Source organism: Erpetoichthys calabaricus, chromosome 10, assembly GCF_900747795.2.
Source record: "Erpetoichthys calabaricus chromosome 10, fErpCal1.3, whole genome shotgun sequence".
Lineage (NCBI taxonomy): Eukaryota > Metazoa > Chordata > Cladistia > Polypteriformes > Polypteridae > Erpetoichthys > Erpetoichthys calabaricus.
In genome coordinates this window covers 131474642-131502469 of record NC_041403.2, presented here as the reverse complement: position 1 = coordinate 131502469, position 27828 = coordinate 131474642, and the positions used below count along the sequence as shown (strand labels likewise).

Below are 27828 nucleotides of genomic sequence, written 5' to 3'. Positions count from 1 at the left end.
CCTGGCGGCCATCCGAGCCCCCAACCAGGCTGTGGAGGACTCCATGTCCCATGGAGCCATGTGCCAGGCTGGGGAATCATCATCATCCGCCAGGGAGGCTGCCCGTGGTGGCTCCCCCGGAACAGATGCAGCAGAGGCGTCCCTGCCGGGCATGGAACTCGGCTGTCCTTTACAAAATATATATATATATATATAATATAATATATATATATATATATATATATATATATATATATATATATATATATATATTGTAATAAAGAACAGACACAATTGTGAAGGGTTGGGGTTTTTAGGCCCTGTATACTGTAAATCAAAAATAGCTTTTGTCAGTGTTTTCAAACTTAGTACAATAGATTAAAAAAATAACCAGAAGTAAGAAAGGAACCCGGAAGTGGGTGGAATGAGCAGTCTTCTGGGAATAGTTATGGCGGCGGTGCTTCGTTCTTTCCGAAATAACATAAAAAGGGAGGTTAGTACACAGTAGGTATAAAATATACCTGTATATACTGTATTAGCTGTCCCCCGCGACTCCGACCATGTAGTAGTGAAACAGGACAAACTTAAAAAATGAATCTCTCTATTATAAAAAAAAATCTTGGGATGAGACGAGACTTTTTTTCTGGTGACAAAACATGATCTGTTGAAGAGAGACAGAGAGACAATTTCACATCCCGCAAGACAGTCAAGTCATACTTACAACCTTTGGAAGCAAGTACCGTGAGACAGTGACTTTTGCAAGTCACGCCCTACTCACAACCATTTTCAAACAAGACCACGGTCATCTAACCTCTCAGTTGTTGGAATGCTTTTGGCAGACACACTTCCTGTGCTCTCAGCTCTTAAAAATTTTATACTTTCTAGATGACACGTCAACGACTAAGCGAAGAAGAAAGAGCAGCGCATCGAAAAGAGACACAAAAGCTTTGGAGAGAAAAGAATGCAAAAAAGAAAGCCCAGAGCCGGAAAAGAACAAAGTATAATGTCATAAAGAATTCAAAAACGTTGGGACGATACACATGCAGAGCAGGTTAGAGAAAATTGAAGAAGGAAAATTCAAAGTCTCAAAAAAATGATAGTAAGGATTGCATTTGCGCAAACAAATGGAAAATATTACTCAGTGTGTAGCGGGGCCACATAGTGTTTAAATGTCAGTACTGCGTGCGTCTCGTTTTATTGTCCCGTTTACTGTTTATGTGCATCAGTTAATGCCGTCCCCGAAAAAAGGGGACGGATGATGGAAGGAGACCACAGCCGCAAACCTGGAAAACACCTGTTTACAATCAATCAATCACAGCCGTCACAGGACTATATAAGCCAGCAGGAGGAGAAGGAAGAGAGAGGAGAGAAGGAGATTTTGTTTCACCATCACGACCACGAGCAACCTGTACCAGTTATTGTCCACATCGCGCTTGCCAATCCAGTTTGTTTTTCCATCTGCCGGATTTATTTCAAGGACCTCACCACGAAAGACCCCGGGGTAGGACTTAATCATCCACCATACACACGAGGATTCACGGTGAGGCTGTTCCATTTTTTCCGGGGAGAATCAAACAACTCAATATCACTAATTCAGTCATCCGCTTTTAGGACAGTTTCATTATTACCGGACTCACGTTCTCATTCATTTTCAGTTTATCATTCATTGTTGTTTTCGTGTTGTGTGTTTATTTGTTACAGGGACAAGGGAGGGTTTTTGTTGTGTATATATATATATATATTTGGTGGCGTCTTGTTATTGCTGGGGTGGAGGGATATTTATATATGTTTCTATTTTTTGCATGTCTTGTTTTATTTAATACATATAACCCGTTTGAATTTTACATCCTGTTTATGTGCTCATATTTTTCACCGTCGATTGTGGGGGGAAAAGTTTAATTGGTAAGAAGTACGGCTTGATAGTTAGATTATTCCTCAGTAAATTATCCAGGCCACTGGTCTTGGAGATGTAGCTGCCGGCTGGGTAAAAGGGGTCGGCCGTTACATAAAGTGGTGCCCTCTCTGAGGACCGAACTCAGGACCTTCAGATTATGAGACTTTATGTAACGGCCGACTGCTTTTACCCAGCCGGCAGCTACACCTCCAAGACCAGTGGCCTGGATAATTTACTGAGGAATAATCTAACTATCAAGCCGTACTTCTTACCAATTAAACTTTTCCCCCCACAACCGACGGTGAAAAATATGAGCACATAAACAGGATGTAAAATTCAAACGGGTTATATGTATTAAATAAAACAAGACATGCAAAAAATAGAAACATATATAAATATCCCTGCACCCCAGCAATAACAAGACACCACCAAATATATATATATATATATATATATATATATACACAACAAAAACCCTCCCTTGTCCCTGTAACAAATAAACACACAACACGAAAACAACAATGAATGATAAACTGAAAATGAATGAGAACGTGAGTCCGGTAATAATGAAACTGTCCTAAAAGCGGATGACTGAATTAGTGATATTGAGTTGTTTGATTCTCCCCGGAAAAAATGGAACAGCCTCACCGTGAATCCTCGTGTGTATGGTGGATGATTAAGTCCTACCCCGGGGTCTTTCGTGGTGAGGTCCTTGAAATAAATCCGGCAGATGGAAAAACAAACTGGATTGGCAAGCGCGATGTGGACAATAACTGGTACAGGTTGCTCGTGGTCGTGATGGTGAAACAAAATCTCCTTCTCTCCTTTCTCTTCCTTCTCCTCCTGCTGGCTTATATAGTCCTGTGACGGCTGTGATTGATTGATTGTAAACAGGTGTTTTCCAGGTTTGCGGAGACACACGCAGTACTGACATTTAAACACTATGTGGCCCCGCTACGAGTGAAATAACAAAACGGCGAAAAGAGATGGAATAGTGTTTGAGGATGTCTGGGGTAGAAGAGAGACAAGGCAGTGAGACAAAAGGACAGCTGCTGTACAGGCTTTTAAACGTTCGAAGCGGCACACGAGATGCAAATCACGTGGCACTGCTGCAGCAGCAAGCAAGCAACTGATCAAGCAAAGTAGAGGTAAAAAAAATGTATTTGTTTCCCATTGTATTACTGTTTTAAGAGGGGGTATTTTGATATACAATATTTTTGGTTTTACTATCAGGGGTATGAATGTAGCTGTGATCACTTTGGCAAAAATGTAAAAAGTTGGCAAGGTATCTCTGGCCAGGTGGAAGGTAGGTAACCTCCAACGTCAAAAGTTGGCACTGTATCTGATCGTCTTCAGCTCCAATAGGTAAGCGTCCTCCGTGTGGGGAGAAGAGCATGTAGCTGTTAAAGCAGCTGCCCTCTAAAACACAAGTGGCTGAGATCTCTCTCAAAAATGTCAAATGTTACTCTTTAGTTGTCTATAGATGATAATGCCTGTTGAACAAACAGGTATCACTAGCTAAGCGGAGGCAAGGTACACTCCAACATGTGGTGAGAAGTAGAGCGACTTGAATGGAGGTTGGCACATGAGTGAGGAGAACCCTGCCTGGTTCCCTACTTCTGAGGTCCTGCCTCCCCTTCCCCTCGGGCCGCAGTCTGTCTCTTGGGTACACACAAATAAATCGTTGCCTCTACCGAATTATGATACTTAACGCGATGAGATAAGTCACAAAATCAACCGGAATGTTCAAGCAAATTATAGACAAAAACCCCAATTTGTATCAGTTCAAGTAGTTCTCTCATGAACAGCAGACAGACAGCTAGACAGACAGATGTTGGATTATATATATATATATATATATATATATATATATATATAATATATATATATATATAATATATAGAGAGAGAGAGAGATGTTTTGTAATATAAAATGGGAAGACAAGATGAAGATTTAGGCTGTCTCCAAAACAAAATTCTGTTTAATAAAGGAAAAAATTAGGAAAAAGGTTAGTGATCAAGAAATAATAAGAGTGCACCATCAGTGTCTGTCGTTGAAATGGTTGCTGTAGAGCAGGGGTCTCCAACAAGTCGCTTGCCAAAGGGTTAATGAATCCTACATATATTTGAAAACTTGATTAGTCAAAACAAGGGGGCTTCGCCCCCTGCTCGCTTCTCTCGCCTACCCCCGGCGTTTTGAACCCGTGCCCGCTGGGCAGCCATAGTTTCAGACGCGTGTTGTAGGAGCTTGCCTTGTTTTGAACCCGTGCTTGCCCTGCTTCTGCGGTTTGAGACGTGCGTTGTAGGCGTATATCCGTCAGTCGAGCTCGTTCGGTTTGAACCCGTGCCTGCTTTGCCTCCGCAGTTTCAGACGGTGGGTCACGTTTGGTGTTTTGTGCGATCCCAAGCAGCACATTATTCCTAACTTCACTCCGCAGTAGTGCCACGCACAATATGGCGGTGACACCTGCGCCTTCACCACGCAGTAGTGCCACTCACAATATGGCGGCGACACCTGCGCCTTCCGTATTATGTCGGGTTATACCATGCTGTGTAGGCGCCTTTGCCTTTCGTACTTTCCCGCACCTTCCGACGCGTGATGTAGGTGCCTGCACCTTCCAGGTCTGCCTCCGCTGTGTGGTGTGGACGTTTAACTGTCGTTTTTTCTGCTTTTATATTCTGTATCTCGCTGTGCATGTGTTTCGTGCCTAGGTTTTTTTGAAGCTGTTGCATTCCAGTTTTCATCATCTGTAACCTGCTGTCCATGTGTTTGGCCCAGTTCTTTAACCTCTTTATGACGTTTTACTTTGTTTTCTACTCTGTCTTTTATTTCTGACCTCGCTTTATCCTGCTTTTGTTTCAATGACACCTGGTCCGTGGTGATTATATTCCCCCTTTTTCGAGGCATGTCAGACGGTTCGTAGTCTCTCCCTTTTCGCTCTGGGGCTGGGGGGCTTTGTGTGGCTCCTGCGCACGTTCGTAGTCTCTCCCATTTCACTCTGGGTAGGGGGGCTTTGTGTGGCGCCAGCGCACTATGTCTCCTGCATCCACGGGCAGGTCCCTGCGTCCATATCTGGTTTACCATTCTCGGTTAGTAATATGGATAGGGGTGGACAATCTTTCCAAAAAATATCATGATCCTTTTAACACAAAATCACGATCCACAATCTGAATTGCAATCTATCTTTTCAATGTGGCATACCCTTAAGAGAATATCCAGACTCAAACTCATCAAGAACTAAGTAACACTTTGTCAGAAATTGTTTGATATTTAAAATAATGTTATTTGCAGGCTTTAGTAGCTAATTCACAGTAGAAAAAGTGTTTTGGTATTATGCTAACCACATAGAATGCTGTTAGTATATAGTAAGCAGTCTTAGCTCTCTGTAGTGCCTGCTAGTAGAGGGCAACATGTTCCTTCTAAGCAGTTGCATGGGTATCTAAGCTTGCTTTTCTATTAAAGTGTTCAAGCCTTTGCCCATAAGCTTTCATGTGATGCAGCTCAGGAGAAAATCAAGGGGTAGAGTGCTTAAATGTCACATTATGAGTTTTGAGTAGAACAAGATGATCCAGACTATAAGAAAATATGTTGTCATAATGATGTACTAAGGTAGCAGGCAATAAAGAAACACCAGCCGGAGGAAGACACTGATTCAATGTACAGTACCTACAAGAGCAGTGGCACTGATATTTTTTGTGTTCCTATTTTTGTGATATTCCGAGGTAATTGTTACCCATACAACTGACCAGGGAAAAGCATGTCAACCAAAATAGCCTTATGATCAGAGATAGATAAATCCATACTATACAAATTAGCAGGAGTAATACCAATGGCACGCAAAAGGTTGTGTATGTGTCCTCGAGCATAAATAGGAAAACTGACATGGTGAGTAAAGTCAAAACACTTAAGTACATTAAAAAAGATCAGCCACATGTAAAGAATCTACAGAGTCGACATCTAAGTTAAAATCACCGAGCAATAACACAGCACGATACAAAGAACACAAAGAAGTGAACAACTCAGTGAGTTCTGCCAAGAAGACAGATGACTGTTTTGGTGGAAGATAAACAAGTAAAATCAACAATGGTCTTGTGCCGTATAGCAGTAATGCCAGATACTCAAATGGTGAAACAACATGAGCAGAAACTGGCTTGATTCTAAGCTTAGAATATATGACTACAACACCACCCCCATGGCCAGTAGTATGTGGCTTTTTGAGATAACAATAGTGGGGTGGCACAGCCATAATTAGTCCAAAATAATTGTTAGGTTATTGCCAGGTTTCCGTCAAACACAAAACATCAATATTATGCCCCACAACAAAGTCTGCAATAAAGGCTGATTTGCTGTTTAGAGAGCCAACGTTGAATAGGGCAATTTTATCATTTTGCATATAGATGGAAGATATGACGTTTTAATGACATAGACCACAAGTTCTCAAAATTCACAGCAGGAGACAGTCCAGTAGTGACAGCAGAGCAGCAGCGTAAATAATACTGCATCCAGATCAAGTCAATATTATTCTTAGAATGATAATAGTCTAACTTCTGACACGTGCTTCTGTGGCAGTACCTGGGCCAGCGCAGAATTCCTAAATGTCTAAACAGAAGGAGGAATGTTGGAGTACGGCAATCAGTACACTGAAAAGCATGATTTCAAAAAGCAACCAAGGAGGCAGGCAGCAGACTGTATAGACAATAATATCCAGAGATTCAGTTTTTATCCATGGGGGAGAAGTGTTAGCCAAAATGCACCAGCATAATCTCTCATAACCTGGAAGTGAAATATGGTGATGTTATAGGAAAAACAAATTAGCCAACACAGGTTTTTTTATGTTAATTTTTTATTTTGTCAATTATTTATTAATATGCTAACTTACATGCTCAGGGCCATGATATGCTAAGAGCATGCTTCATGAACACAAACTACAGAGCACAAGAGATTGATGGGTTGAACAGCAGCAATAACAAATAGGGTAGATAATCAACTGAAAAAGCAGCAGTATTGTGATTTTTGCCCACAACCTCATGATCTGAAATTTTATGTCCAAAGCCTACCACTACACCACATTGCCTGCCAGTAGTATTTGCCCTTTTTGTAAAAAAAAAAAAAAAAAAAACACAAACTCTGTTAGCTACATAGTACTACTGTTACACCCGACTAACCCACAATACTATAAAAGGGGTCTTATATATATAGATATATACAGTGCATCTGGAAAGTATTCACAGCGCATCACTTTTTCCACATTTTGTTATGTTACAGCCTTATTCCAAAATGGATTAAATTCATTTTTTTCCTCAGAATTCTACACACAACACCCCATAATGACAACGTGAAAAATGTTTACTTGAAGTTTTTGCAAATTTATTAAAAATAAAAAAACTGAGAAATCACATGTACATAAGTATTCACAGCCTTTGCCATGAAATTCAAAATTGAGCTCAGGTGCATCCTGTTTCCCCTGATCATCCTTGACATGTTTCTGCAGCTTAACTGGAGTCCACCTGTGATAAATTCAGTTGAGTGGACATGATTTGGAAAGGCACACACCTGTCTATATAAGGTCCCACAGTTGACAGTTCATGTCAGATCACAAACCAAGCATGAAGTCAAAGGAATTTTCTGTAGACCTCCAAGACAGGATTGTCTCTAGGCACAAATATGGGGAAGGTTACAGAAAAATTTCTGCTGCTTTGAAGGTCCCAATGAGCACAGTGGCCTCCATCATCCGTAAGTGGAAGAAGTTCGAAACCACCAGGACTCTTCCTAGAGCTGGCTGGCCATCTAAACTGAGCGATCGGGGGAGAAGGGCCTTAGTCAGGGAGGTGACCAAGAACCCGATGGTCACTCTGTCAGAACTCCAGAGGTCCTCTGTAGAGAAAGGAGAACCTTCCAGAAGGACAACCATCTCTGCAGCAGTCCACCAATCAGGCCTGTATGGTAGAGTGGCCAGACAGAAGCCACTCCTTAGTAAAAGGCACATGGCAGCCCACCTGGAGTTTGCCAAAAGGCACCTGAAGGACTCTCAGACCATGAGAAAGAAAATTCTCTGGTCTGATGAGACAAAGATTGAACTCTTTGGTGTGAATGCCAGGCGTCACGTTTGGAGGAAACCAGGCACTGCTCATCACCAGGCGAATACCATCCCTACAGTGAAGCATGGTGGTGGCAGCATCATGCTGTGGGGATGTTTTTCAGCGGCAGGGACTGGGAGCCTAGTCAGGATAAAGGGAAAGATGACTGCAGCCATGTACAGAGACATCCTGGATGAAAACCTGCTCCAGAGCGCTCTTGACCTCAGACTGGGGCGACGGTTCATCTTTCAGCAGGACAACGACCCTAAGCACACAGCCAAGATATCAAAGGAGTGGCTTCAGGACAACTCTGTGAATGTCCTAGAGTGGCCCAGCCAGAGCCCAGACTTGAATCCGATTGAACATCTCTGGAGAGATCTTGAAATGGCTGTGCACCGACGCTTCCCATCCAACCTGATGGAGCTTGAGAGGTGCTACAAAGAGGAATGGGAGAAACTGGCCAAGGATACGTGTGCCAAGCTTGTGGCATCATATTCAAAAAGACTTGAGGCTGTAATTGCTGTCAAAGGTGCATCGACAAAGTATTGAGCAAAGGCTGTGAATACTTATGTATGTGTGTATATATATATATATATATATATATATATATATATACACACTGTATATACAGTAGATATATATAGATATATATCATATAAGAATAGCAGGCCTCAAATGGAAAAGGACTTCAGTGAAGAAGCCTAATTTGTCACTTGACTTGAGCCAGTGGAGTTCTCCTTCGGCATGGCTGGCTAAAACCTTTAACTTTCCACACTCTGTGCAGTGTGTAGCCCAGTAGGGAAGACCTGTTCGAGGAGTGTTGCCTAAAGAGAACCCATTTAAATTGGTGCAACATGTTTCTGGTATTTTTCCAAGAATTTGTTTGGAATCCTTTGCTACTCACACTTTTAAAGCAGGCACATGTAGAGGTGTGTGTAGACTTATAAATAGTTGTATGTGAGGTACCTTGTTCTGTTACTGGACGGTCTGCAGCAAGCCACCAATGTGTGTGCATATGAACATATATTAAGGCAACAGCATAGTCATTTTTATATGAGGATCTATTGACATGCAGTCAAATTGCAAACTGCATATAGTGAAATACCATATATTTTCCAGAAATTAATTAAAGGGCAAGTGTTTCACTTGTGAAAAAATACAACAGAGTCTACCAAAAGACTGATCTTTCTACATTAAGTTAGCTGTTGTTATGAACTCATGCTGATGAAGTTACACTATATCTTAAATGGAAGAGTAGTATAAATAGAAACACTTACAAAGGGGGTGAACAATCTTATACAGTACTGGTTATTTGATAACTTGCATAAAGTTTTAATGTCATCCATTGTGCCACACAAACAGCTTGAAAGACAAAACGCTCTGCCTGGGGTTTGTTTCCTACCTTGTGCCCTGTGTTGGCTGGGATTGGCTCCAGCAGACCCCCATGACCCTATGTTAGGATATAGCGGGTTGGATAATGGATGGATGGAACAATATACAGTGATCCCTCGCTATATCGCGCTTCGCCTTTCGCGGCTTCACTCCATCACGGATTTTATATGTAAGCATATTTAAATATATATCGCGGATTTTTCGCTGCTTCGCAGGTTTCTGCGGACAATGGGTCTTTTAATTTCTGGTACATGCTTCCTCAGTTGGTTTGCCCAGTTGATTTCATAAAAGGGACGCTATTGGCAGATGGCTGAGAAGCTACCCAACTTACTTTCTCTCTCTCTCTCCCTCGCGCGCTGACGTAGGGGGGTGTGAGCAGGGGGGCTGTTCGCACACCTAGACAATAGGGACTTTGCTACCTTCTGTGTGCAGCTGCTTCCTGAAGGACATGCTGCACGGTGCTTCGCATACTTAAAAGCTCAAAGGGCACGTATTGATTTTTGACTTTGTTTTTCTCTGGCTCTCTCTCTCTGTCTGCTCCTGACGGAGGGGGTGTGATCTGCCGCCTTCAACAGCTTTGTACCGGCGGTGCTTCGCATACTTAAAACAGCCCTATTGATTTGTTTGCTTTTCTCTCTCTGACGCGCACTCCTTTGAAAAGGAAGATATGTTTGCATTCTTTTAATTGTGAGACAGAACTGTCATCTCTGTCTTGTCATGGAGCACAGTTTAAACTTTTGAAAAAGAGACAAATGTTTGTTTGCAGTGTTTCAATTACGTTCCTGTCTCTCTACAACCTCCTGTGTTTCTGCGCAAATCTGTGACCCAAGCATGACAATATAAAAATAACCATATAAACATATGGTTTCTACTTCGCGGATTTTCTTATTTCGCGGGTGGCTCTGGAACGCAACCCCCGCGATGGAGGAGGGATTACTGTACTTGTTAATCCATTCGACAGCAGATGGCACCTGGGAGCACAGTAACACATAGCAAAGAGTGTGCTGTATGCATTCTAGTAACAGAAACTTTTAAATAACAGAGTCAATTTGATTAAACATATTTATAAAGCACAAAAAAATGATCACACTTGTTATGCTTAGTTAAGGATTCACGGTGGCCAGTTGTGCAGTTTAATGATGTCTGAACATTTTGACAAAGGAGAACTCCAGAAGATTATTCGTCCACCGAGAATGCTAAACCGGATGATGGACGCAGGCACATCCGGCAATGGGCCGTAGCTGCAAAAAGACGTACTGCGCAGGCGCAAAAAGAGTCCGCGAGAGTCGGCTGAGGAGCCGAGAAAGGCGGACAAAAGAGGGCGAGAGAGGCGGATGAGGGGCCGCGAGAGGCGGACAAGACCACAGAAAAAAGGAGTGAGCACAGGAAAAATGGAGAAATGAGGCGCAAAGAGCACCGAAAAAAAGGAAAAGGCACATAAAAAAGTATTCAAACGCAAGCAAAGCACGAAACACATTGCACACGAAACTAGACCCAAAAAAAAAAAAACAAAAAAAAGAGGATCGCGCACAACAGCAAGGCACCCCCCCCCCCCCTTACAGGCACCGGACGGGACACACACCAAGAGGGGGATTCAACAAGCCCATGGAACACAAAAAAAAGAACACAAAACCACCCCACAGACCCTACAAGCAAGGGACGGGACACACACAAAGAGGGGGATTCAACAAGACACAGGAACACAAACAGAAAGAAGACGCTCGCACGACAACAATCCTCAACCCCCCCCCCACACACACATCCATAAGAAGTGACACCCAAAGCCACATATTCTAAAGTGAACATCAACACCTTCACACTAGACAGCATAGGTGTCAGCATTGGTGGATCTCCTTACAATAAAGCACTATTAACCGTTCAACTGCAGAAAAGGAAACATATTAACAGTGACTGCGCTCCTCCTTATTACTTATCCATATTTCGCATGCTGAGAAAGAAACAAGTCATGAATACACGGTCACGGGTACAAAACGAAAAGGAAATGATAACAGGAACAAACACGAAAGAAACAACAAAATAGACGGCTATGCAGCATAGGTGGATCTCATTACAATAAGGCACTATTAACCGTTCAACCGAAGAAAAGGCTCCATATTAACAGTGAGTGCAATACTCCTTATTACTTATCCATATTTCTAAATGAAAAAATGTCTCGACTCCAAAAACGCAAAGCTCAACTAAAGCTTCTAACTAACGATGTACCTAAAAGTAAAAACTTTATGAACTGCATTAGATCCTACAATGGTTCATTTGCTTTTGCATATACCGGAGTAAATATCAGGCCACCAAAAGGCAATGGCCCATACTGCTTTCGCATATGTGCACAGATACTGCATCGCATTGGAACAGTGCACCCTGAAACAAATCAACAACGCAAATATGCACAAATCTACATCCTAGATCCACATTACGCAAACTATCAATCAAAGTGCTGCATCGCAACAGGCACGGATTCAAAACGAAACACCTCCCGTCTCAGACATACGTTAATGGCAGCGAAGGCTACAACGGGCTTCTCACACAGCACAGGCAAATCGATTACAGCTCCAAAACAACACGTCCCAAATACTACACATGCAACAACGCGCCTCTCAAACGGCACAAGCAAAACATACACCAGGAAAATTCATTCGGATTAATGAATGTCATTTGCAATCATTGTCATTCACTTCACTTCCCTGAAGAAACAACTGGCAATACAAGTTATACATTTACACGTTGTTGTCAAAAGGGTCAAATTAGACTGCCTTCTTTACATTCATATACTGAATATCTACAAAAGCTTATAACTGACGATGTACCTGAAAGTGAAATCTTTATCAACTACATTAGATCCTACAAATCGGTATCCACTATGAACATTAACGGTGGCACTGCACGTGACATCCGTCTTGAAAAAATGTTGTTTATTGATGAATGTTCAATGGCATGAAGTCACTTACTCAACACCATTCATAAACTTCTACAAACGTTTATGAATAATAATATTCGATTTGGAGGAAAGGTACTTTAATGAGGAGGAGATTTTAGACAGTGATTAGCTATTCTTCCAGATGCCATGCACTCAGCTATTGTTCAGTGCACCTTAAAATACGCAGACAATTGCCATTGCTTTCAAAAGATACAGTTAGTAAAAAAGATACAATGTCCAGAACCAGATCATAACAATTGCTTATTACAACTGAGAGATGCTACACTCACCAATACAGATAGACTTCAGCCACATATTATTACAATTCCTCAAGCCTTTATCTGCGACGACTTAGTTACAGAGAGATTTGGAACAGCAATCTCATTAGACCAAATGCCCCTTTTAACACAACGCACTATATTATGTCCAAAAAATATTAATGTGGAAAACATAAATACCCAAGTCATTCCATTACTTCCTGGAGAGACACAACTCTTTCTAAGCTCTGACAAACTTGACTCTGATCACAACAATAACCATCTTAAATGACCTTACAAGTTCTGAGCTGGAATTACCTTTTACACTTAAACGGCGTGTACAAAGAAATTTTCAAATAAACCTTTACACTGTGCCACACACTTTATTGTTTGCTTTCTATTTGCATCATCTACACCGTCACACTATTCTATATCTCATTCATACATCACGCTCTTTGTCATTCCCAACACCAGGGGTTGGCGAGCGAAGCGAGCAGGGGGCGGAGCCCCCTAGTTTTTAAGAAACCAGGTTTCTGCCTTAACCAAGTTATTCACCATAATTCGGTTATGTGTGTTCATATAAACACACTGCTTATGTTCCAATGATACAAAGAGTAAATAGTGGACTGAAAAGTGTTAGAATGTCTCTTGAATATTTTGCTGCAACTCTTAATGATTTAGTTCAATATTAGGTAATAAAAGTCAATTTTTTCCATTTCTGTTTGCTTAATTTTGTCTGATTTTGCTTTTTACAGCCGTTACATGAACCACCTACCACAAGATCCCTTTTATCTACGAAAGTACGCAAGACCATCAGCAGTCGAGTTCATGAAGCTGTGAAGGCAATTGCTCTGTGTCATAATGTTACCCCAGTCTATGAATCCAATGGTGTAACAGACCAGGCAGAAGCTGAGCAACATTATGAAGACTCTTGCAGGGTTTATCAGGCTTCAAGTCCAGATGAGGTTTGATGTTCTTTATCGTTGTTATTAGACTACTGTATAAGTTCTGTCTGTAAACGTTTTACTTTGTTTTGGTTTTTCCATGTCTTCATTCATACACTTACACGTACACACTTGCAGTCTCATATACTAATTGATTCAACACACTCTCATTTGTGTTTAAATTAAGCATTTTATACTTAGGAATTCGATATGGAAATTTTTGTATGAAAGTCAAGTCCCATGTGGTAAGACCCAAATATTAAATCTTACTTTTGGCTCTTTTACATTGTCGTTCAAAAAAACATAATTACATGTGCTGGTAGTACTAGCATGTTGGAGTTGATGTTACTTGATGTTTCCTATTTTGCATTCCCTAACACAAAGAGTAGGGAAAAATGGAAATGAAAACAAAAAAAAAATTCCCTGGGTAGCATGATGGCTCAGTGCTTCTGCTTTATAGTTTAAAAGACCTAGGTTCATTTTTCAACCTACTGTAGTTACCATCTTTCTGTATGTTGTATAACTTCCGTTTGACACATGGAATCTCATTTGTGATGTGCTGGCTTTTGGTCAAGGAGCTATTAACCCTTTAACCGCCAACTCCCTAAATATTCCCCAAGCCAGGCGAAATCTGAACAATTTTTGTTTTTTTACTTTTTTACATTTTTTTTACATTTTTTACATTTATTCAAGCAGTATTGACCACTAAATGTTGTGCAAGTTGCCAGTGTATACACGAAATCTATAAATGTAACCTGAATTCTCAGCTAAGCAAAACATCTTGATACCAAACCGTGCCCTTTTCAATGGTAGATACTGTCGAAACTGTAAGCGGCCCTTCCACGACAATAAACTTTCATCAACTGCAACTGACGGTCCTGGCATGTAGGGCAACTGAAATGCTTCAAATAAATGATCAATCAAAGGACGTAGCTTGAACAAGTGGTCGCGGTTTGGATCGTTCTTATCTGGCTCGTTTCTGTTCTCATTCAAATGAAAGAATTTCAGCAGCAAAGAGAATCGGTTACGTGTCATGACAGCTGCAAAAATAGGTGTTGCATACATAGGATCTGTAGACCAGTACATCTCAATATCTGGTTTTCTGATTATTCCCATCAACATCAAAATCCCAATGAATTTTTTCATTTTGTTTTCATCAGTGTCAAACCAAGCACGAACACGGGAATGTGGAGGTAAATTGGGATTTTTCTCAATAAACTGTGCTGCATACAGATTTGTCTGATGAACAAAATGTCTAATCAAATCAGGTGACACAAACAGCTCATAAAACTGCTCAGCAGTGTAATTGTTTACATCAACAATAAAGCCACACATTCCCTCAAACGAATGCAGAAAAGGTAGTTCACCTCGGGCAGCAGCCCAGCTGAGATGCTGGGGATACACCCACTCAGCGCCGTCATCCGATGCGTCTTCATTCACAATATCATGCAGCGCACGTTGCTGCTCATCACTGTCACTAAAATCTTCTTCAGAACTGCTACAATCATGATCAGAACTGTCCAAAATCGCCTGCAAAGCCTCACTTGAAGTCAGTTTACGTTTCGCCATATTCACAGCTGTTACATGCGAATCACGTCACATGACCGGCCAAAACAACCACAGACTTGTCGAAATACAACGTAGTAATAATACCCACGCCAAACCGTCAGTTATACTACTTGCCAGGCATTCATATAACCACAGGCAAATGTGCCGGATAATTCCGGCAGTATGGCGTTAGCATTAAAACAGCGGTGCCGGATATATCCGGCAGAGGGCGGTGAAGGGGTTAAAAAGGTAAAGGAGACATTGGACCAAGGTTGTGGATATCAGGGATGGAGAGGACAATATGCACAGGCAGTGCAGATGAAATGCAATATGGCAATCCAGAATGACTTAGACATTGCTTATTCAAGACATGGGCTTCTAAGGTTTACTATCTTCATTAAAATACAATGTGCAGTTTTTTGTTTTCTTTTATAATGCTAATAATCAAAACAGTTTTGTGTTAGCATGATTTTCTTTAAATTTTCAGTAAATACGATCTGAGTTACCCAACATTGCATAGGTCAAAAGTGGAAAGGTAAAATGTAATTACAAAACTTTATTAACCTCAAACATATAGAGCTTCATGCCAGTCCAAAATGGAGAGCTGGACATAAAGCTTCAAACACATACAGCTCGGGTTATGTGTGATTTATTCAGATTCAATTTGCAAAGTTTATTTTTCAGCATATTACTGCACAATCTCATTCTTTCTATCCAATTTTATTACTAAAATTCAGCCTTAAAATATTGTTTTTTAAATTAATTTTAATGAAAAGTATGTTTTTAAATGTGTCCTTCAGCAAGCCATTTCCATCATTGTTTTGTTTCACATTTCAAGGAAAAAATTTGTATTGCAAGAAATCAGAAATAATCCATCCATCAATTATCCAACCCGCTATATCCTAACACAGGGTCACAGGGGTCTGCTGGAGCCAATCCCAGCCAGCATAGGGCGCAAGGCAAGAACAAATCCCAGGCAGGGCACCAGCCCACTGCAGGGCACACACACTCCCACACACCAAGCACACACTAGGGACAATTTAGGGTCGCCAATGCACCTAATCTGCATGTCTTTGGACTGTGGGAGGAAACAAATTCTCCTTTGTCATATGCTGTTAGGATCATGGCCACTGTTCTGCCCATTGACTGGATTGTCACCTTAACCTCTGACTTTATAAAGAAGTAATGTTGAATGGCAGAAACCCAACATATTAGACTGGATCATGCATCTATTTTGTTGGACCTAGTTTTTGCTCTTTTCCTTGCTGTTTCTCTTTGGTAGCCTAAATCTGTTTAAAATCAATGAACCAAAAGCAAACAGTTTGGATGTTAAAAGTAGAATTTATATAGAACTAATGCAAAAATCAGATCATAGTAAAATCAACAATTTCCACTGTCCTGAAAAGTAATGAAAACTTTGAAGGAAGAAAAAAAAAAACTCTAAAACAATTGTCAATGAAACCCCTAAAAGAATGCCAAGTGAAGGTACTACTATTTGCTACTTGCCAAAACATTTACGGCAAGGATATCAGAGCTGCACTGAATGATATATCGTTTATGACCTAAAACAGAAATACCAGACTAAAGTTTTGAAAATAGTGCTGAGATAAACCAGTAGATTCTTGGTTAAAGATGTATCTAAAGATGATATAAAACACATTGTCAGTCAAAGAGATGGTAGGGAACAAAAGCAAATTGCAGACAATCTGAAGCATTATTAAATTGTGTTAGGGTTCAATGGAAACTTGCAGAAGTTCTGTGAGCAGTCAGTCATAACACTTTGTACCAGTTATATCTACTGGGAAATTTACCAGCAATCAACAAATAGCCTGAATTTGACGTTACATCTCTTGCCGCACTGATCTGGGCTCACCCAGAACAGAAAGCAGAGGTTCTGATGCCCGTCATGATAGTTACTAAATCTTTGTTTTTTGTTTCATGTATTAATAATTTGTTTTTTTTATTTGTTACCAATATAAGAGAACAAGTCAAATTAGATTTTATTTTGGTTTTTTGGTATTATTACATGGAAATGTTTGATATTTTTCATCAGGTGACATTTTTAAAAATGTCATTCTGATGATCTAAGAGCAGAAATCATTATATTCCTATGAAATACAAACGGAGGCCTTATATGTTCCTTAAAGGATACAGATTAGATTGTGAAATTTTATTGTCATGCAGCTTTTGAAAAAGTTTACTTATCATTTCAGGAAACAACACAATATTCAACAGTTATAATAAAATAGAAGATCCAATGAAGAAAATTAAACTTTGGATAGAAAGAATCAAAAAGAACTTTGATAACTTCAAAACTTAACTGACAAGATGAGTGAGGCAGAAAACAGAAATAAAGATTACAATTTTAACCAACTAAATCTTACTATACTATACTTTACTACACCAACTATAAATTAAGTAGACCAAAAATTAATTGCATTTTATTCTGTTCAGTTTTACATTGGAACAGTTGTTTGTGAATGAACATAAGACTCCTTATGCAGTATACAGTATTCCCTCCTCCATCGCGGGGGTTGCGTTCCAGAGCCACCCGCGAAATAAGAAAATCCGCGAAGTAGAAACCATATGTTTATATGGTTATTTTTATATTGTCATGCTTGGGTCACAGATTTGCACAGAAACACAGGAGGTTGTAGAGAGACAGGAACGTTATTCAAACACTGCAAACAAACATTTGTCTCTTTTTCAAAAGTTTAAACTGTGCTCCATGACAAGACAGAGATGACAGTTCAGTCTCACAATTAAAAGAATGCAAACATATCTTCCTCTTCAAAGGAGCAAACAAGTCAATAGAGCTGTTTGGCTTTTAAGTATGCGAAGCACCGCGGCACAAAGCTGTTGAAGGTGGCAGCTCACACCCCCTCAGTCAGGAGCAGAGAGAGAAGAGAGAGAGAGACAGATAAAAAAAATCAATACATGCTCTTCGTGCTTTTAAGTATGCAAAGCACCATGCAGCATGTCACTTCACGAAGTAGCTGCACAGAAGGTAGCCAACGTGAAGATAATCTTTCAGCATTTTTAGACGAGCGTCCGTATGGTCTAGGTGTGCGAACAGCCCCCCTGCTCAATCCCCCTACGTCAGGATCAGAAAAAGTCAGCGCGAGAGAGAGAGAAAAGTAAGCTGGGTAGCTTCTCAGCCATCTGCCAATAGCGTCCCTTGTATGAAATCAACTGGGCAAACCAACTGAGGAAGCATGTACCAGAAATTAAAAGACCCATTGTCCGCAGAAATCCGCGAACCAGCGAAAAAATCCGCGATATATATTTAAATATGCTTACATATAAAATCCGCGATAGAGTGAAGCCGCGAAGCGCGATATAGCGAGGGATCACTGTACTTGTAATTGCTCACAATGTCAAGTCTCTTCTTAAATCATTTTGTGGAGAAAAGCCAAGCAAAATGACACCTTTTATTGGCTAACTAAAAAGATTACAAAATGCAAGCTTTCGAGGCCTGAGTTGCCTCGAAAGCTTGAATATTGTAATGTTTTTAGTTAGCCAATAAAAGGTGTCATTTTGCTTGGCTTTTCTCTACATTCATAATGGCTAACACGGTACAACACCCTAGTACTATAAATCATTTTGAAAATAGTAACAGACATTCTACACACATTCAGTATATCTGAATAAGAGGATAATGCAGATCAAAAGGCATTGCCTTTTCTGTTGCAAGATCTGTATGTGAAAGCACAGCAGGCAAGCTTTAAGTTGTAATTAGCCCAGGCATTAAGGTAACATTCCAATTTAAAATACTACATGAGTTGTTCTTTTGCACCATCAAGAATAACTCGATTAATTATTGCTGTTGTATGTGTTTTTCTTTTTTATTTTGTTCCATAAAATTCTATACAGTTTATTTTTGCATTGTGTTCTTCATTAAGTACAGGCAAAGAGCACTGTGATAAGTTACTTAAAATGAAGCTGTGTATATTTCTTCCTAATGATATGAAAACATTTGACTTTTCCATTTTTTTCTTTTGCTGTGTATGAAATTTTGCATTTAGTGTATGCACATTTTTTTCATGCCCAGAATACTATATAAAATACTTTATGCCAGCATACTCACCTTGTGTGGTAGAATGCTTATGTTACAGGCACATTTTTATATAAAATGAAATAGGTTGCAAAGTTATTAAAATGCTGCAGAAACTGCAGCCTTATGATCAAGCACATGGAATTGCATTGGCTCTACAGAACATCTTTTTGTAACCCCTGCCCAGAGGGTTCATTTCGGTAAGAATTCTTATTGCAGCACTGAGAAAAAGGGGTTAATCTGCAATGTGTTTTTAAAGCATTATTGTTATCATTATTGTTGGTTATGTGTAATATTTATTTCCACTTTAGCATTAATATATATTTCTTAAAATAAATATTCTATATGTATCAATAAATATTCTGTGCGTATTGTTACAAAATTGCTGTTATCATTTATATTTACAAAATGCACTAATCTGATCATGATGTTAAACTTGTTGGCATTCCTTTTAGCAGATGGTGGAAAAGTAAACTTGTATTTATTTCCGTGAACAAAAAGCAGGATTTCCTTCTATGTGTTTCCCTCTGTGCTGTTGTCAATTTTATAAATTTGCTAACCTATCAGTTACTGCCTCAGGCTTGCATGGCAAGCCAATTACAGCCACACAGTAACTACTGATAAAACTAAATAGTTCCAAACTTAACTCAGATGTTTGCCCTCTATATCAAATGCAAATAAACTGCAACTTTATGAAACACTAAATTGGGTTATTCAAGGTTTATTACTTTATGGTTGATTGCTGTTTTGTGTGTGTGTGTGTGTGTGTGTGTGTGTGTGTGTGTGTGTGTGTGTGTGTGTGTGTGTGTGTGTGTGTGTGTAAGCTAACCAGCTAACTAATTACCAAAGCTAAGAATGCTGCAAATCAAGGAGTCTTAAAGACTAGTAATTCTTTTCATTGATCCTCAAGATAAAAGAGGTGAAACTGAGTCTTATCAGTAGTGCAAACACATATTTGCTTTTCTTTCTGATCAATTTAAATATTTTAAGTCTCCCAGAATCTACTTGCTTATCTGAAAAAAATAATCTGATAAAAACCTTAATTTGTTACTTTAACATCAGTCTTGCTTTAGTTCAAACTACTGTATAATACAATTGATGCATTACATTTGATCTCTTACATTTTTAATTCTGTACATATATTATAAATATTTGATTAATTCCTTTTATTGATTTATTTGATTTTCAGCATGTATACCTCAAAATTTCTAGTGACCCTTTTTTCATGTGAGAGTGTTCAATAATGCTATGAAGCTCTGTCACCTATTTTCATAGCACTTTACTGTAGTATTAGAGTGTTGTACCGTGTTAGCCATTATGGATGTAATGAGAAGTCAAGCAAAATGACACCTTTTACTGGTTAACTAGAAAGATTATCTTATGGAAACTCATCAAGCCCCTTCTCCAGGCAAGAAGTACCTATTACATAGCACTTTACTAAGACATCTGTGTACCTATTCATTTAAAGATAAATGTTTCAGCAATTTTAAGCATAGTCCTTTACATCAAGCTAAATCTCTGTCATGTTTAACCATGAAATATGATAACATCTACATACAGTAAGCTGTAATTTAGTGTTTTTCATGAAATAGGGCCACTTATTGTATCTCTCTATTGGCACAAGCAAAAATAGACTTTTCATATTCAGGCTTTTGATCTATTGTTTACCCTTTCTTGACTCATAACATTTAAATATTTTTGTTTCCTATGAGCTTATTATTTCCTTAAACCTATTTTCACTTCTGAGATGATTAGTACTGACCTGCATCGACAGGAATATCTAGTTTCTCCACTGGTTGCTGAGTCCAGTACAGTACAGCACCATGTGATGTAGATTGGTAATCCTGGTAAAATTTCTATATCCACCTTAGTTATAATCAAGCTAACAGTATATATTTCTTTGATATTTTCATTGTATATTTTTGATGTAAGATCTTTCTTTTAAGTATTATCCTTAAGACACAGAGACACCTCATAACAAAAGAGCCATGGAACTTCATTAAGGTCTTTGTAATGCTGATATTTGTATAGTACTTGTAGTGTATGTTTAGCTATTGAAAAAACTGCTTTTGTTGCAGTTTTATTTATTTATTTTGTATGCTGAGAACTAAGCAGAACTTGAGGTGACTGCCTGAATCTGAATAATTAATATCAGTCATGTGGTAATTGGTAATTAGCTTTTAGAAGAGAAACTTTACCATTTGATGAATACTGACAAGAAGACAGATTTCTTGTAATGAACCTTTGAGGCAGAGTCAGAAGTAGTGCTTAGTAGATGATCACTTGGTCTTATTAATAAGAAGCTGAAGAAGATTGCTGTGATCTGTGATAATCCTTACTTGAGACTTCTAATAAACAGGTGTAGGTAACTGCTTACTTCTTCGACATCCTTCTTGATTATCATTTTGTAGGCAGTATATCGCCTTCTCCATTACATTGGTTACTGCTTAATTGTACAGTGCTGTGGTTCAAAATACCACATAGAATAGGTAGCAGACTATTAATAAAATGGATTTCCCAGTAAACTTATACCTAAATGCAAAACCAGCTCCTGCTTCCATATTAAGTCTCACTGTTATTCCCTGTATAATGATCTAGGTCTTAATTTTGATTGCACAAGTAACCTTTGCTTTTTTGTTATGTTACAGTATCTTTTTTGTATACTATATTAAGTCATGGAGAGCAACCAGCCTGTACATGAATAAAGCAATTTAGTTCAGCGTAGTTTGTTAATGCAAAAGTATGCGTATGGGTTATATGAAGCAGAAATGTCAGTCTTGTTTGTTTCCAAACCTCCATTATGCTTTGATGCAATTTAAATGTCTTTTTTTAATTGACATTATGATCTTTAGTTCAGTAAAAATGAAAGGATACATTTGTATTTCAGTTTATTATTATTTTACTCCATATTTTTCTTTCAGGCTAGAAGTTAAATGAGCTATGCATGTATCAACTAAAACTATTTTGTGGCCTATTTTTAATATTTTTCTTTGTAGATATTTTTAGTTTTATGTAAACCAAAGTTTAACTCACTTCATTTAGTTTTGACAGTGTCTGATAAAAATTTGTTCAAAAAACTACTGATTAGTTTTTTAGTCCTTAAGAGTTTGCTTTGGATATGTGTGTAGAAACTGTCTAATCACACTCCAGAATAGTGCCAAAGCTTGTGGATGTAAAACATCATTCACACTCCAGATTAAATAAGCAGCCTCACTTCCAGTAAAGGCACAGATCTGACAGTACAGAGATTTAAGTTAGGCCTCTGTTGACTTGACATTTCATGATGGTACCCTGGGATATGCGAGGGGTCAGGGCAAAGGTCAGAGATGTAAGCTGCATGGGCCTGTGTTATTTATTAGTCATAATGGCCACAGCCTGAAACTGGAGCCTACTTCTTCTGGGTTAAAGGAAGCGTGATGAGACAGAATTGATCCTTTTCTAATGACATCTGGGTCTTTTAAGAATTACATTAAAGATAGATTGTTAAATAGGGAGAGGTGGATAAGCTCTGTGAACTTTGCAGAATATGTACAAATTTACACTGCAATAAACAAACACTTCTCTCAACACATTTAATTCCTTAGAATCATTGATATATGTATACTTTTTTGGTTAGGAAACAATAATGGAATTGCTTTTTTGCAATTTAAGACTAAATCTTTGCCTTTTCTTATACAGTGATCCCTCGCTATATCGCGCTTCGCCTTTCGCGGCTTCACTCTATCGCGGATTTTATATGTAAGCATATTTAAATATATATCGCAGATTTTTTGCTGGTTCGCGGATTTCTGAGGACAATGGGTCTTTTAATTTCTGGTACATGCTTCCTCAGTTGGTTTGCCCAGTTGATTTCATACAAGGGACGCTGTTGGCAGATGGCTGAGAAGAAACCCAACTTACTTTCTGTCTCTCTCTCTTGCGCTGACGTAGGGGGGTGTGAGCAGGGGGCTGTTCGCACACCTAGACGATAGGGACGCTCGTCTAAAAATGCTGAAAGATTATCTTCACGTTGCTACCTTCTGTGTGCAGCTGCTTCCTGAAGCGACATGCTGCACGATGCTTCGCATACTTAAAAGCTCAAAGGGCACGTATTGATTTTTGACTTTGTTTTTCTCTTTATCTCTCTCTCTCCCTGCTCCTGACGGATGGGGTGTGAGCTGCCGCCTTCAACAGCTTTGTACCGGCGGTGCTTCTCATACTTAAAAGCCAAACAGCCCTATTGATTTTTGACTGCTTGCTTTGTTCTCTCTCTCTCTCTCTCCTGACGCGCACTCCTTTGAAAAGGAAGATATGTTTGCATTCTTTTAATTGTGACACAGAACTGTCATCTCTGTCTTGTCATGGAGCATAGTTTAAACTTTTGAAAAAGAGACAAATGTTTGTTTGCAGGGTTTGAATAACGTTCCTGTCTCTCTACAACCTCCTGTGTTTCTGCGCAAATCTGTGACCCAAGCATGACAATATAAAAATAGCCATATAAACATATGGTTTCTACTTCGCGGATTTTCTTATTTCGCGGGTGGCTCTGGAACGCAACCCCTGCGATGGAGGAGGGATTACTGTATTGTTTAAAAATTTTTGAGACTGCATTTCCCTTCAAAAGGAAAGAAACAGCTAAAGTCTGATAAACTTCTCGGATAATGTGTACGAGATTTATCTTCTTTTAATAAATTGACTTTTCCCTGGGATATGATCCCCTAAAAATCTGAGGGTCTTCTTTCAGGCCTAAAGAGATACAAAAGAACATATTTAGTCTTTAAAAAATATTTATTTGTATGTCTTTTATATTTTGAATGTTAAATTATTTTTTTTATACCTCTTGAATTTCAAGGGGTGAAAATTCTGAAAATGTATATTTTGAAAAACAGGACATAATAAAGCTAGCATGTACAGCAGTAATGGTCCTGATTCAAATTGCTCTATTAGCTTAGACATACAGTAATGGATTTAGAATCATAACTTAGCATTCTCAAACCTGTTAAATCATAGTTTTCATTATGGGGAGATTAAAAACCACATTCAATTTTAAATTTCCATCTCCATTAAATTGTAGTGCTTCATGTTTGTTCAGACGAATTTTGACAATTTCAATAGACTCCTTTTGATAGAAAGTATCATTATAATACACCATATGATATGTGCTTGTATATACAGTTAGGTCCATGAATATTTGGACAGAGACAACTTTTTTATAATTTTGGTTCTGTACATTACCACAATGAATTTTAAATCAAACAACTCAGATGCTGTTGAAGTGCAGACTTTCAGCTTTAATTCAGTGGGGTCAACAAAATGATTGCAGAAAAATGTGTTTCCTCCTTTTCAATGCTCTGCTAGGCCTTTACTGCAGTGGCTTTCAGTTGCTGTTTGTTTGTGGGCCTTTCTGTCTGAAGTTTAGTCTTCAACAAGTGAAATGCATGCTCAATTGGGTTAAGATCAGGTGACTGAATTGGCCATTCAATAATTTTCCACTTCTTTGCTTTAATAAACTCCTGGGTTGCTTTGTCCATCTGTATCATGAAATGCAGCCCAATCAATTTGACTGCATTTAGCTGGATTTGAGGAGACAGTATGTCTCTGAACACCTCAGAATTCATTTGGCTGCTTCTGTCCTGTGTCACATCATCAATAAACACTAGTGTCCCAGTGCCACTGGTAGCCATGCATGCCGAAGCCATCACACTGCCTCCTCCGTGTTTTACAGATGATGTGGTATGCTTTGGATAATGAGCTGTTCCACGAATTCTCCATACTTTTTTCTTGCCATCATTCTCGTAGAGGTTGATCTTGGTTTCATCTGTCCAAAGAATGTTTTTCCAGAACTGTGCTGGCTTTTTTAGATGTTCTTTAGCAAAGTCCAATCTAGCCTTTCTATTCTTGAGGCTTATGAGTGGCTTGCACCTTGCAGTGCACCCTCTGTATTTACTTTCATGCAGTCTTCTCTTTATGGTAGACTTGGATATCGATACGCCTACCCCCTGGAGAGTGTTGTTTACTTGGTTGGCTGTTGTGAAGGGGTTTCTCTTCACCATGGAAATGATTCTGTAATCATCCACCACTGTTGTCTTCCGTGGACGTCCAGGTCTTTTTACGTTGCTGAATTCACCAGTGCTTGCTTTCTTTCTCAGGATGTACCAAACTGTAGGTTTTGCCACTCGTAATATTGTAGCAATTCCTCGGATGGGTTTTTTCTGTTTTCGCAGCTTAAGGATGGCTTCTTTCACCTGCATGGAGAGCTCCTTTGACCGCATGTTGTCTGTTCACAGCAAAATCTTCCACATGCTAGCACCACACCTCAAATCAACTCCAGGCCTTTTATCTGCTTAATTGATAATGAAATAACAACAGACTTGCCCACACCTGCCCATGAAATAGCCTTTGAGTCAATTGTCCAATTACTTTTGAGCCCCTGAAATGAAGGGATTGTGTTAAAAAAATGCTTTAGTTGCCTCACATTTTTATGCAATCGTTTTGTTCACCCCACTGAATTAAAAGTGAAAGCCTGCACTTCAACTGCATCTGAGTTGTTTGTTTCATTTAAAATTCATTGTGGTAATGTACAGAACCAAAAATAGAAAAAAGTTGTCTCTGTCCAAATATTTATGGACCTGTGTAATATATTAAATGTTTCAAAGTTCCTAAAATAGTATTATATGACAAATAAACTAGTGTTTATGATCTTATTGAAATATGATGGTGGTGTGGCACTGGGCCTCTCACTGGTAACGCTGATGTCTCTTTGACTCAGAGCTTGGATTTGGAACCTATGTCACCAACTTCACTAACAGCACCAACAGAAGTAATGTTGGGTAAAATAAGGAGGCCCAGTTTTGATTTGCTGAGATAAATAGTGTCTCCCTAATATTGACAAGGTTAACTACCTCCCACAGTAGTTTTATTTAATCTTAAAATTTTGAGAAAGACAGCTGCTTGAAAATTCAGTGTACCTCGTCATGAATAATCTTAAAATATGTTCTGTAACATTGTGAGGGCAAGGTCAAAAAATTTGGTTTAATTTGAATTAAACTTGTCCCACTCTTCTTGACAAGAGTTTTCTGCCTAGCTAAATGTACTATCTAAAGTAGTAAAATTAACATCTAGTAAACTTATAACCGTTTATATATGAGACTGACCTTTTTTCTGGATAAGTTCCTACCTTGCATTCTATGCTATTGGGATAGACTTCAGCCTCCTCAACCCTGTGATGTTCTCATTATTTTCTGTTTTAATAATAGAATAAGTGCCAGTATATCTAACTAAACAGTACTAATATACAGAGTTAGTTAGGCACCACCGTGAGTGGCAGCCTTTCCAGCAGCTCCGTGTAGAACTTTATCTTCTTTATCTTACTACCTTTTTCTCTATCTCTCTGATCATTCCTACCACTTTCTTTTATGTGGACTAGTTTCCTGGACACTTTTTACTACTTGGACATGGATTTTTACATGCCGAGACTCGTCTATTCAGTTAGTCAACTTCTAGTGCTGAGAACAAAGGCCTGTGCTGGTGTGGTTCCCTATTTAACTGACGAGGTAAGAAGGCCGTATCATGGCAGCAGAGCCTGCGCTAAGCTAAAGGCTAAGCATCTAGCGAGGAAGTGGCGATACAAGCCTTCGGTGCCTTCTGTGATCTGTGAACTCACTACCAAATAAGATTGATGAACTGGCTGCGCTGGTGAAAAATGTCAGGAACTACAGAGAATGCAGTTTGTTGCGTTTTTGTGAAACATGGTTAACAACTAGCATCCCAGATGCTAAAGTGGAGCTACACGGGTTTACCACAGTTAGAGTGGACAGAGACGCAAATACCTGCAGGAAGCAGAAAGGAGGAGGACTCGCTCTCTATGTGAACACAAGGTGGTGCAACCCTGGACATGTAAATGTCAAAATCTCCACTTGCTGCAGGGACATCGAACTGTTGGCTTTAAGTCTGCGTCCCTATTACTTGCCCAGAGAGTTTGGACACGTCATTGTTGTTATTGTTTACATCCCTCCTCGCGCAGACGTGGAGATAGTGGGTGACATCATTCACTCCGCTGTTGCTAAACTACAAACACAGCACCCTGAGGCGCTTGTGCTAATCTCTGGAGATTTTAACCATGTGACACTGGACAAAACATTACCTGCCTACTTTGAGTATGTGGATTGTAACACCCGAGGAAATAGAATTATTGACCTACTGTATGCAAACGTTAAGGATGCATACAGTGCCACCTCGCTTCCTGCACTTGGGAAAGCAGATCATAACCTGGTTCATTCAAACTATTCATTCAAAATCTACTATACTCTGCTCTCTCTTCTGTTTCCTTTTCCCAAGCCACCACCATCTACCCAAAGCACCATGATGATCCAACAGTGATGGATGGATTAAAAGCCAGAAGTCTATATGACCATCAGCATCAAGTGACTCCGTGAGAACCCTAACTACAAAGAGGACTATTTTATTTATGTTAGGTAGCATGCCCAGAGGGGACTGGGCGGTCTCATGGCCTGGAACCCCTGCAGATTTTATTTTTTTCTCCAGCCTTCTGGAGTTTTTTTTTTTTTGTTTTTTCTGTCCACCCTGGCCATCGGACCTTACTCCTTTCTATGTTAACTAATGTTGTCTTATTTTAATTTCTTATTTTGTCTTTTATTTTTCTTTTCTTCATTATGTAAAGCACTTTGAGCTACTTTTTGTATGAAAATGTGCTATATAAATAAATGATGTTGTTGTTGTTCAGCCTCACTACAAACCAAGAGTGAGGGAGCT

General features: G+C 39.3%; 1 protein-coding gene across 2 annotated transcripts in view; it reads left to right on the top strand.

Moving 5' to 3' along the window:
- The window catches only part of LOC114658438 (probable phospholipid-transporting ATPase IIA), a 351266-nt gene that overhangs the window by 161949 nt on the left and 161489 nt on the right, over positions 1-27828 (top strand). For both annotated transcript variants that reach the window (XM_051932991.1, XM_051932992.1), the window contains exon 14: positions 13287-13496. In XM_051932991.1, the coding sequence (XP_051788951.1) occupies positions 13287-13496 (210 nt within the window). The remainder of the gene's footprint in view (positions 1-13286; positions 13497-27828) is intronic.